Source organism: Crinia signifera, chromosome 5 (genome assembly GCF_055691185.1).
Source record: "Crinia signifera chromosome 5, ASM5569118v1, whole genome shotgun sequence".
Lineage (NCBI taxonomy): Eukaryota > Metazoa > Chordata > Amphibia > Anura > Myobatrachidae > Crinia > Crinia signifera.
This window is the reverse complement of record NC_139221.1, coordinates 230,150,491-230,162,383: the sequence shown is the minus strand read 5'-3', so window position 1 is coordinate 230,162,383 and position 11,893 is coordinate 230,150,491. Positions and strand designations below refer to the sequence as shown.

At 46.1% G+C, this 11,893-nt stretch overlaps 1 protein-coding gene across 1 annotated transcript in view; it reads left to right on the top strand.

Annotated features, from left to right (window-relative positions):
• ENTPD3 (ectonucleoside triphosphate diphosphohydrolase 3) overlaps positions 1-10,369 on the top strand; it is a 57,540-nt gene extending 47,171 nt beyond the window's left edge. Inside the window, exons 9-10 of the mRNA XM_083188628.1 lie at positions 3,661-3,798; positions 9,457-10,369. Coding sequence (XP_083044754.1) covers positions 3,661-3,798; positions 9,457-9,663 — 345 coding nt within the window. The 3' untranslated portion in view covers positions 9,664-10,369. The remainder of the gene's footprint in view (positions 1-3,660; positions 3,799-9,456) is intronic.
• The last annotated feature ends 1,524 nt before the right edge of the window (positions 10,370-11,893 follow it).

Below are 11,893 nucleotides of genomic sequence, written 5' to 3'. Positions count from 1 at the left end.
CATTCTGTGATAGCCCTTGCTTCCCAACAGCCCTTGATAATGCAAAATTTGCTACTTGGCGTCAGAAAAGTATAATGACTATAAAGGATGTCTTTGACCCTGGAGGCTCTGTGTTTTTTTTCGCTGATCTAGCCATTAAATTCCAACTTTCTCATTCTGACTTTTGTATGTATCTGCAACTTATACATTTTTGTGCAATCTTCACCGCCACTTTATGATTCTACCTTGCCTATAGACTCTCACTTCATTAATGGCATTAGTTTACCTTTCCTCTTATAGAATCAAATATTCTGGGACTTTCTTTCACTACAACCATCAAGACTGTGGGCATGTAATGGAAAGCTGATTTGGCAAGACCTGTGCAGAATATAGGCATCATGGCAAGACCTAGGTAACCTGCACCCACACTGGACATACCCAGGTAGCATCCAGTGGCGGAACTTGTGGGTTGTGGGCCCAGGTGCACATATATAATCTGGGCCCCCTCCTCCACCCCAACCCAGGTTCACCATAACTCATTGATGGTTTTATGCAGCAGTGGGCCCCTTGGTTGTCAGGGGCCCCGGTGCAATGCACCTGCTGCACCAATGGTAGTTCCGCCTCTGGTAGCATCGCCGACCACCTGGACATTGAGGGAGGTGTAGCCAGCTCTATTTACATATCCCAATGTGGGTGCAATCTCCTAGCACATTGAGAAATGCTGAGAACCTTTAGAAAGCTACCTTCAGGTCCTGCCACCATACCCACAGGTTGGGAGTGAGATGTACTGTATGTACATCACAGTTTCTTCATGGCACATAATATGTGAGTCCAATGTCAATGCCATTTACAGACAGCTACAAACCTGAATACAAAAAACACCATTGTAAACACCCACACAGGTGTCATTGATGAAGGTGGGGTGAACATATAGGGGTGCAATGGGTGATTAGGAGGTTCTCCTGTGTGAAATTCGGTCAGTTGTGTTAATTTCCTTCTTTCTGACCCTAAAATCACCTGTCTATGCCTGCTCTATTGTTCTAATGATTTTTGGAAAGGCTTTCTGTGTAAATTGTAAAGGTTTTGATGTGATTTCTATTAACCTTTATGGGAAAACCTCTGAATGCAATCTGACCCTTGTGATTTTTAGTAGAGGCTTAAACCATGCAATTTGCAAATAGTGCAAAATGTGCAATTTTGGCCAAAAATCACGGGCGAAATGTAATAGGGTGTGATTTTTTAGACATGTGCGATTTTTGGTCAAAAACGGCCGAAATCGCACATTTTCCGAAAATCGCACATTTAATAGGTTGAAAATCGCGGTAAAAAATCGCACTTTTTACCGCGAAATCGCACTTTTCTAAGTGCGATTTTTAGTCACATTTCAATTCGCATCCAGATGTTTTCCCATTATAAAGTATACAACTCGCAAATGTAATAGGGTGCGATTTTTGGTCAATGTTACCAAAAATCGCAAAAAAAATAGACCAGGTTCTGACAGGCGATTTTGACAGAACCATGCACAGATCATTGAGATCTGTGCATGGTTCTGTTAATAAAAATGTGTAAAAGTGTTTTTATAAAAAAAAAACGGCGTGGGGTCCCCCCTCCTAAGCATAACCAGCCCCGGGCTCATTGAGCCGGACCTGGTTCCAAAAATACGGGGGGACAAAAAGCATAGGGGTCCCCCGTATTTCTGAAACCAGCCCCGGACTCTTGGACCGGTCCTGGTTCCAAAAATACGGGGGACAAAAAATCTGGGGGTCCCCCGTATTTTGAAACCAGCACCGGGCTCCAACAGCCCGCGGTGTCATGCCACAGCCGGGGGACACTTTTTATACAAGGTCCCCCGGCCAAAACATGAGCACCGTGGCTGGTCAGCCTTGGACGGGGTACCTGGAGGAGTGGGGACCCCCCCAATAAAGGGGTCCCCCCCCCCAGGCTTCACCCGTCCAGGGCTGAAGCCCGGGGCTGTCACCGGCGTCCGTGGCCAGTGGACGCCGGCCTGATAGGGTTAAATTCATCATACATATCATTACATTGCTTTTTACCGGCGAACTACAAGTGCCAGCAGACCTCCCCCGCATGCTGGGACTTGGAGAACCACAAGTCCCAGCATGCGGGGCATTAATGGGCCCGCTGGGACTTGTAGTCCACCTGTAAAAAGAATGTTTATAAAAAAACACACACACAGAGAAGTACAAGTTTATTACACACACACACCTCAATTTTACACCAGCGCTACTTACCATTCCTGGATCCAGCGCTGGTCTGGCTGCTTTACAGCCGGCTCCCCCCGAACTGACAGGCAGCGGGGAGAAGCGGCTGTCTCCGTCGCTTCTAACAGCCTCTGTAGCGCTGTCCGAGTGCTACAGAGGCTGAGAGCGTGATTGGCTGAGCTACAGTATGCGTCTCCATGGAGACGCATAGCTCAGCCAATCACGCTCTCAGCCTCTGTAGCACTCGGACAGCGCTACAGAGGCTGTTAGAAGCGACGGAGACAGCCGCTTCTCCCCGCTGCCTGTCAGTTCGGGGGGAGCCGGCTGTAAAGCAGCCAGACCAGCGCTGGATCCAGGAATGGTAAGTAGCGCTGGTGTAAAATTGAGGTGTGTGTGTGTAATAAACTTGTACTTCTCTGTGTGTGTGTTTTTTTATAAACATTCTTTTTACAGGTGGACTACAAGTCCCAGCGGGCCCATTAATGCCCCGCATGCTGGGACTTGTGGTTCTCCAAGTCCCAGCATGCGGGGGAGGTCTGCTGGCACTTGTAGTTCGCCGGTAAAAAGCAATGTAATGATATGTATGATGAATTTAACCCTATCAGGCCGGCGTCCACTGGCCACGGACGCCGGTGACAGCCCCGGGCTTCAGCCCTGGACGGGTGAAGCCTGGGGGGGGGGGACCCCTTTATTGGGGGGGTCCCCACTCCTCCAGGTACCCCGTCCAAGGCTGACCAGCCACGGTGCTCATGTTTTGGCCGGGGGACCTTGTATAAAAAGTGTCCCCCGGCTGTGGCATGACACCGCGGGCTGTTGGAGCCCGGTGCTGGTTTCAAAATACGGGGGACCCCCAGATTTTTTGTCCCCCGTATTTTTGGAACCAGGACCGGTCCAAGAGTCCGGGGCTGGTTTCAGAAATACGGGGGACCCCTATGCTTTTTGTCCCCCCGTATTTTTGGAACCAGGTCCGGCTCAATGAGCCCGGGGCTGGTTATGCTTAGGAGGGGGGACCCCACGCCGTTTTTTTTTTAACTTTTTTTTTTTGGAACAAAATCGCATTTATGAAAATGCGCACATTTTCATGACTGAAAATGCGCACATTTTCATGACTAAAAATCGCGGCAAATCGCGGCAAATCGCATTTTTTGCCGCTAATTCGCATCTCATTACATATGCGAATTCGCGGCAAAAAACGCGATTTTTAAAGGTGCGATTTGGTGCGATTTTTTTTTAGTCTAAAAATCGCACCCTATTACATTTCGCCCCACATGTTTTGGAAAATCATTATAAAATGGGATTGATCCCCATGATACATTGCGTATATGGCCTGACTTTTAAAGAAGAAAAAAGCAGGGTTCCCTTTAAAACTGAGCAGTAGTAGTATACAGTATATATTTTATAAAGTACTGGGTTATTATGAAATGTTGATGATGGTAACGGATGCTATTTCTTTCCATTGCAGCTTCCCCAAATCCTATCAAAATTTGATGAAAAATATGCGAGATCTTTTTGCTTTTCAGCTAATTACATCTACTATCTATTAGTTCATGGATATAAATTTGGCAGTGAATCTTGGCCACATATTCAGTTTCAGAAAGAGGTAAATGAACATTTATTACATTAAAATTTGTCAATCACAATGTCTTCTGCAAAAAATAGTGAGTTACATTACTTCAATACATTCATAAGTTATTCCACCTTTCATTGTCATCTTCATATAAAACAACCGAGGAGCAAAAGCTGACAATAACCCATAGAAGCCTATGGGCTTCTTAACACGACCCTGCGCCAGCCCGCACCGCCCCCCTCACCTGTGTCCGGGAAGCACAGTGCTGCGCTGCCCGGACCAGTGACCTCCTCCTCCCTGCACTGTACATCCTCTTCAGGGTGCAGTTAGGAGGAGGCGGAGCCCACCCCGCAGCAGCAGCCGTGTAAGAAATGGAGGGGGAGCCCCTGGGGACCCGCTCACTCTCCGCCGGCTGCTTCACAACGGGCAGCTCTTATGGCAAGAGCTGCCTATTGCTATACTTATCGCAAATATTAGAGCATATGTAACACCCTGATACCTGTGGCACGGAAAGGGTGCTACAAAGAAAACTGTTATATTTATATAGTAGTAAATAGGGAAAAATGGACATGTATTTCCATACTATGTATTGTCTCACAGAGAGTACTTTTTGGTTTGTGTGAAAGTTGTTGATCCCCATAGGGGACATTACTTGTAAAATTTCATAGAAAACAATATTATTTTATTTGTACAAACATGTAATGTTGTGGTATAAAGCTTCCATAGGAAGCAGTGATAGTTTGTCCCCTTAAACGCAGCAATGGACTATGCTGCCCAATATAGGGACTGAACCAACCGCTCCTAAATGGGGGTGGACTTATGGTTACCATGCGAGGGGGCACCTTTGTTCTTATAAATGTAGTAATAAAGCTGTCAGGCCCGTTGGCATTATGGACAGTAGTGGAGGCACGGGACTGGTTAATAAAGGGAGTAGCCGTTAAGGGTTGTGGCGCAGTACCCTGGAGAGATGGAGAATAGTGCAGAGCTGTGCAGCATATAGAAAGCGGAGAGCGGTGCTGGAAGAAGGGGATGAGCAGTAGTTTTACTCACCAGAGTGACGCAGTGATTCTCTTTGCGAGCGGTGACCCGGGCGCTGCACTGTAGGATGTCCCAGAGTAACATCCACGGCCACGCTGGTAAGTGGCATCGGGGACCTCCTGGCTGAGGCGGCGCCATCTTGGAGAATTGAAGGCGGGGTGCATCGTCATCAGAGGCGGGGACTGTTCTAAAGAGGCAGCCAGTCGGGCCTGCAACACATGAAAGCAAGGAGCATACCTCCCAACTTTGCGCGTTCAGCAGTCGGGACGCTGCTGCTGTGCGCCGTAGGCGAGCTGAAATTTTCGGGGGGCGTGGCCTAATTCGGGGACGTGGTCTATACTCGCGGCTCTCCCGCGAGGCCACGCCCCCATTTTGCCGCTATGGGGGCATGACCCAGAGGCTCTGTGAGCCTCTAGCCATGCCCCCAGCCCCCTGGCTGCGGGAATAGACGCTGTGCGCATGCGCACAGCGTTTATTCCCCGCTGCTTAGCAGCTGACAGGGGGGACTCCCAACAGCCCCCCCACACAACGGGACACTGGCGCCCGCGGGTGGGACAGCGGGACAGGCCCTGATAATCAGAACTGTCCCGCTAAAATCTGGACTGTTGGGAGGTATGAAGGAGTGGTGAGTGCTGACCCAGCCCCCAGTGCAGCCTAAGTTCCGCCTCTAGACTACCTCTTCCCGCCCATAGCCAGCTGTAGAGATCCCTGCAAAAAGTAAACTGACAGGCAGTATAGCAGTATAGCAAGCGCAGCTGGAGTGAGATTAAATATTGCATTGGCTCTCCACGTACTGTACGGAGCTGCAGCCCAAGTAAATAATCAAGACCATGTTTATTGGGAACTACGCTGCCAGTAATTACTGTCTCCCAGCCTCAGCTGTTATAGAAACAAATAAGAGGAGAAAATTATATATTACTGCAACAGTGAAATACAGATCCTACTGAAAGGTTAAATCATTCCGGAAAGGTCGCAGGGAAAGTTATATCGGAAGGAGAGTATCGCTGTGGCGTTAGCTAGAGATAGATACAGCAAGAGCAGTAAAACTAATGAAAATACTCGTTACCAGCACCACACAGAGGAATACAACTAGTTATTCGTCCCGTCAGGAATAAATCCTATTCACTTCAACTTTATGCTAAAGTGTGCACTAAATTAATGGGAGGACGCTCCCACTACTGACATACAGTGAAAGTGTATGTTTCAGTAACAGTCAGTTGTAAACTTCAGGAAAACATTTCCACCGTAAAACATCTTTATAACAACTACTAAGGGACATACAGGAAAAGTTCAGGACCCTTGTAGTTCAATCTGAATTCAAAATAGACAGTCACAAACTTTATATAGTTTTGCCCATTCCTCCAGAGGAATCGCCTTAAGGCCCCCATACATTAGGCCGACTTGTCCGAAGGACAAGTCGGACCTAATCTACTGGCAACTCCCCGGGGAGGGTCACACACAATTTGGCACTTGATGTGCCAAGTTTTGCATGTGATGAATCGCTTGCGATTCATCACATGCAGTCCCCAGAGAGCTGCTGTCAGAGGGAGCCGGGAGGGGGGGGCGCGGGCTGCAAGCACAGAGTCAGAGAGTTTACTTACTGCACTGTGAGTGTGAGGGGACCAGATTGCCGGGTAGCGTAGGGGAAGCCGGAACGGGCAGCAGCGGGCGCACATAGTAATAAAACACACTTAAATGAATGGAGAGCCAGTGATTGGCTGGGAGCTCTCTGACTGAGAGACCTCTCAGCCAATCACTGACTGTCCATTCATTTCTATGTGCGCCCGCTGCTGTCCGGCTTCCCCCACGCTACAGGGTCTCTGGTACCCATCACCACGTTCACCGCTCCGGCGCTGCTTGCGGCGATCACCGCACAGGTCAGTGCGCCTCCCCTTGCATTAGCCCGCCCCGCTCATCTCCCCATTTGCCGCGCCCGCCTCCAGGCTGCACATAAGATTTACCAAATCTTATGTGCAGCCCGTCCGACCTCCCGACCCCGACCCGATGCGCACGGGACCGCGCATCGGGTCGGATGGCATGTCTGCACATACGATTTGGGCCGATTTCACTGCCCGATCCATCCGGATCGGGTGAAATCGGGCCCAAATCGCACAGTGTATGGGGGCCTTTACTGTGACATCCACAGTGTGGACTTTGTTTTGTCTTCAGGGACTCGATATAAAATTCATTCTGAAAAGTGTAATTAGAAAAGTTTATTGTTTTAAAGGTAATAATTAGAGAAGTAATAGCGTTAGAGATACAAGAAGGGCTGCAGCCTTAGATAGTTGAAATACTACAATATTTTAAAGTGGTGCCTGTTAATGTGATTGTTATTATATAAGGTGATGCTTTGTAATTCACTTATGTATTAATGTGGTTCTTCTGAATTGTTTATTCTTGCTGTTGGCAAATTGCCATTAACCTTTTGCTCATTCCAGAACAGTAGAGAAGCGTTCCAGTTTAATACATTTTCCTGTTACTGTGACCTTGTATTTTATTGTATAAAGTATTGTATTGTGATTTATAAGTCAAGTAATTGCAGCAGTTACGGGAAGAGAAGACCAAAAGCCACTGGATAATAAAGAAAGTGTATCCACACCCTAACCTTATAATTACCTGCGTGCTACAGATATATGATTAGTATCATTGTGGTAGCCGGCGGAGGGGGGCGGTAACTATATATATATATATATATATATATATATATATATATATATATATATATATATATATATATATATATATATAAATCACCCCAAGTGTAGGCCCCATATAAGGTCAGATCAGAGTAGCAATGAATGGATACTGCATACAATATATAAACAGTAAAGAGATGCTGGCAGCTTGGATGTGCAGCCCCCAGCTTGACATGTAACAAGGGTGTGATGCATTGCTATGCAATGTGATGCAGAGCAGGGTTCCAATTCCCATTCCCACCATCCACATCCCAAAAGTTGCTAGATACTAATTATTAATAGGTCTGTGGTTGTATTTTTGCTCATGATCTCCATAAACAACTACAGTAATAGTTTTCTATTAAGGGGTAGAGGTCTAAAAACTTCAATAGGACAGGTGGAGAATTTGCCCTTTGTACCAAATGAGCTTTTAGCTATCATTTTATAGTTTGCAAAAGTAAGGCTGCCAATCAAATGAGGCTATCTGTAGTTGATCTCCACACCTAAATGCATATAGAAACAAAAAACAATCAGATGTCACTTTGCTGGACTGACACTATTGGGTGATTTATAGATATATTGAATAGTCCTCCAAGTCAGCAGGTAATTGTGCCCTTTTACTATTCTCCAAGGACTTGGATTTATATAGCTGAGGTACCCGGTGTTGCCCGGGTTTGGTAGTGCAATTTGCATTACTTCAAATGTATCCTTGTTTTAAGCTTAACCACTCGCCGTGCCCATGGTGTGACCGGCATACACCTGTCTTTGGTGGGCTCCCGCATCTGACCACAATTTTTTCTTAAAATCCATGTCCTCTACCCCCTTTATGTTATACAACTCTGCCATATTTTGCATCCCTTTTGACACCTTTTTGGGCCCCCAGACCCCAGGGTGTTAGTGGTTGTGAACCTACCTGGACCCAATCTATGTCCTCTACCCCCTCTATGTTTTGCAACTTTGCCATATCTTGCTTCTTTGACCCACTTTATGTAGTGGCCCTCTGTGGGGCTTGGGGTGTCAGTGGCAAAGACTGTGCAGGCAAGTCGATTTTGACTATGTCGCTTGTAGAATGTATTTGGCCTAGGGTGGAATAGCATAGTCAGAATCGGCCATTAGCCAGGGTCACACCGTGTGTACACACCTTATAACAGTAATGTTATTAAAGGCTAAGCACTCCAATCTTTGCCTTTAACAACATTGTTTTATAAACAGCAAGTACAGCACATGCCCCACAGCACAGCTACTTTAAAACTGGCTGGGACTTGATTGCACATTTCCCATCCCCATTTAGGCGGGGCATATGTACCATCAAGCTCCAAATATATCAATAAATAATGACACATGAGCTTTACTGATGTGGGTGGAGCTCTTATTTACCTTATACACATCATGTCACAACCCAATTTGGGCAGGTGAGGTCTTTGGCCAGAATTATATCAATATTGTATAATCAAATATTGCACACAACAATGGTTATTCCTACTGGGGGGATAGGTTAAGGAAGAGGGTGGACTGAAAAGGGCAGGCCTAACCACAGGGCCAGTGAGGGAAGGGGGTGGCGCTTTGTGGGTTACACGGGGGACAAATCTAAGCCCTGAACCGGAGAATATACAAAATGACTTATTTGCTTTGATCATGAAGAACCATGGCATGTTCACCATCTATGGCAAAAGCATCAACCTTTGGTGACAAAGCATCAGTGTTTATGAACAACTGATTGTTGAAGGCCATTAATAGTGTGGTGTATATAGCAGTCTCTGGTACTCTTTAGAGCCCTTTGGATCAAAGTAATACTACAACTGCACTTACCTATGACCAATAAAATAGGTATTGGATTATTTTGGAACATAAACCTAAAGCTATGTCCAATTATAAGGGTAAAAAAAGCAATTCCTGTTACTGTTTTTAAGGCAAAAAGCCGAGAGATGTTTGTTGGTATTTTGGTATTGAGGTAAAATGTGTTTTTCTGTATTGACAGGTTGGTAATAGCAGCATTGCTTGGTCCCTGGGTTACATGCTCAATCTCACCAATATGGTTCCTGCAGAAAGCCCCCTGATTGTTCTCCCCATGAGACCCACCGTCTTCGCTGGACTTCTCTTCCTGTTTGCAGCGATATCTTTATTGTGCCTGATATTCCTGCTGGTTATACTCATCCGGCATACCAGGGAGAACATCTATCTGTGAAGACAGGATCTACATAATGGGCAAAGTAGAAAGCAACTTCTCCTTACTCAAGGACACCTATTCGGGAGCGATAACCCTCTGCACAGTATCAAGAAAATGTACAGTGCCAAATAAAGGTCTGCTCCGAGCAAAACTCTGTACCTCAGGGACATTGACTATGGGCCATGGCATCTATTATGAAAATGATGCAAGGCAAGCGCTACGTAAATGCAAACTTTAGTTTATGAGGTTTTGTTTTATAAGGATGAACTGGTTATAAATATGTAAGTGTTAATTCTTAGTGACATTTTGTTTAAGCTGACAACATTGTATATACTGTATGTAATTATGAGTCTTATGGGTTTACATACCTCCCAACTTTGTGAATGCTGGAATAGGGACACTCGTGCGGCATATGTAAATGAGGGTGCGGTTTATGCAAATTAGGATGCGCCCCCGTATTCTGTCAGATTGGGGGGGACTACCAACAGCCCCCCCCCCCCCGCGCAGCGGGACACTGCTGCCCGCGGGAGGGACGCAGGAATGTCCCCAAAAATCGGGACGTTCCTGCGTTTAGCTGGACAGTTGGGAGGTATGGGTTTATTTGTTAAGCACTGGGTTCTAAAAAAAACACGGCTAAATAAAGCATTGTTCTTTTGAATTTCAGGCATAAATATGATTTGAAGCTTAATAAATAAACACCACCATCTTTGTTGAATATAAATTTGCTTTATTTGTCATGCCATATATGTTATCCTAATCTCTAGAGCTATCTTACAAGGCTGAAGTGCAGTATTACTTTCTTTTTCTGGTATGTAGAACTGATGTTGGGATCACTAGGCTGAGGTTTTTCTCTCTTTTCACAATTTCCCACCAATCACTTTTGGCCCAGGGGGCAAGTCCAGAGCACTGGCCCATAAGTAACAGCGCATCATTAAAATGGAGGTTTTTCATAAAAAATATATGTATTAATAAAAAAAAGATAATAACGACACCACAGGCTGCTCCCCCTGTATAAAAACAGGACACCACAGGCTGCTCCCCCTGTATAATAACAGGACACCACAGACTGCTGCCCTGTATAATAACAGGACAGCACAGGCTGCTCTGAGTCTTGCATAAAGAAAACAGCACCACAGGCTGCACCCTTGCGTAAAAAAAAAACAGGACACCACAGGCTGCTCCATTGTGTAAAAGACAGGACACTGTCTTTTACCACAGGCTGCTCCCCCTGTATAATAATCATGCCATGACATTACAGGCTGCTCCCCCTGTATAATAATTTATGTGTCATGGCATTACTTTTATTATATTATACAGGGGGAGCAGCCTGTGGTGTCATGGCATTATTATTATACAGGGGAAGCAGCCTGTGGTGTCATGGCATTATTATACAGAGGGAGCAGCCTGTGGTGTCATGGCATTACTTTTTTATTATACAAGGGGAGCAGCCTTTGGTGTCATGGCATTATTATTATACAGGGGGACACCTCAGGAAACAGCAGAAATATTTTTTATTTGTGAGTTTGATCCTCACTTACGGTATTTTCTCCATCCTGCTGCTGCGGCGGCTCCCAGATTTTCTATGCTGCTTGTAGTATCCCACATTCACATTACACAGCACATAGTAACCCATATTCACATTACACAGCGCAAAGTGATCCATAGTCACATTACACAGCACATAGTAACCCATATTCACATTACACAGCGCAAAGTGATCCATAGTCACATTACACAGCACATAGTGACCCATAGTCACATTACACAGCGCATAGTAACCCAAATTCACATTACACAGCACATAGTGACCCATAGTCACATTACACAGTGTATAGTGAACCAGAAGGGTGTGACAACATTTGGGACAGAACACAGAGGGGGTGTCACACAGTGAAAGAACACAGCTGGGCTCAAATGGGGGGGGGGGGGTGTGACAATATATGAGAGGGGTGGCATTTGGGACAGAACACAGAAGGGGGTGACAAAATGGGTGGGACAGAACACAGACGGGGATGACAATATTTGAAACCACACACAGAAGGGGTGTCACACAGTGAAAAAACACAGCAGGGCTCACACAGGGGGGTGACAATATATGGGGCAGAACACAAGGGGGGGCACACAGAGGGGTGGCATTTGGGACAGAACTCAGAAGGGGGTAACACAATGGGTGGGTCAGAACGCAGAGGGGGAGGGGTCATGTCTGTGGGGCATTGTGGTGACTGACTGGATGGAATATATGGCAAAG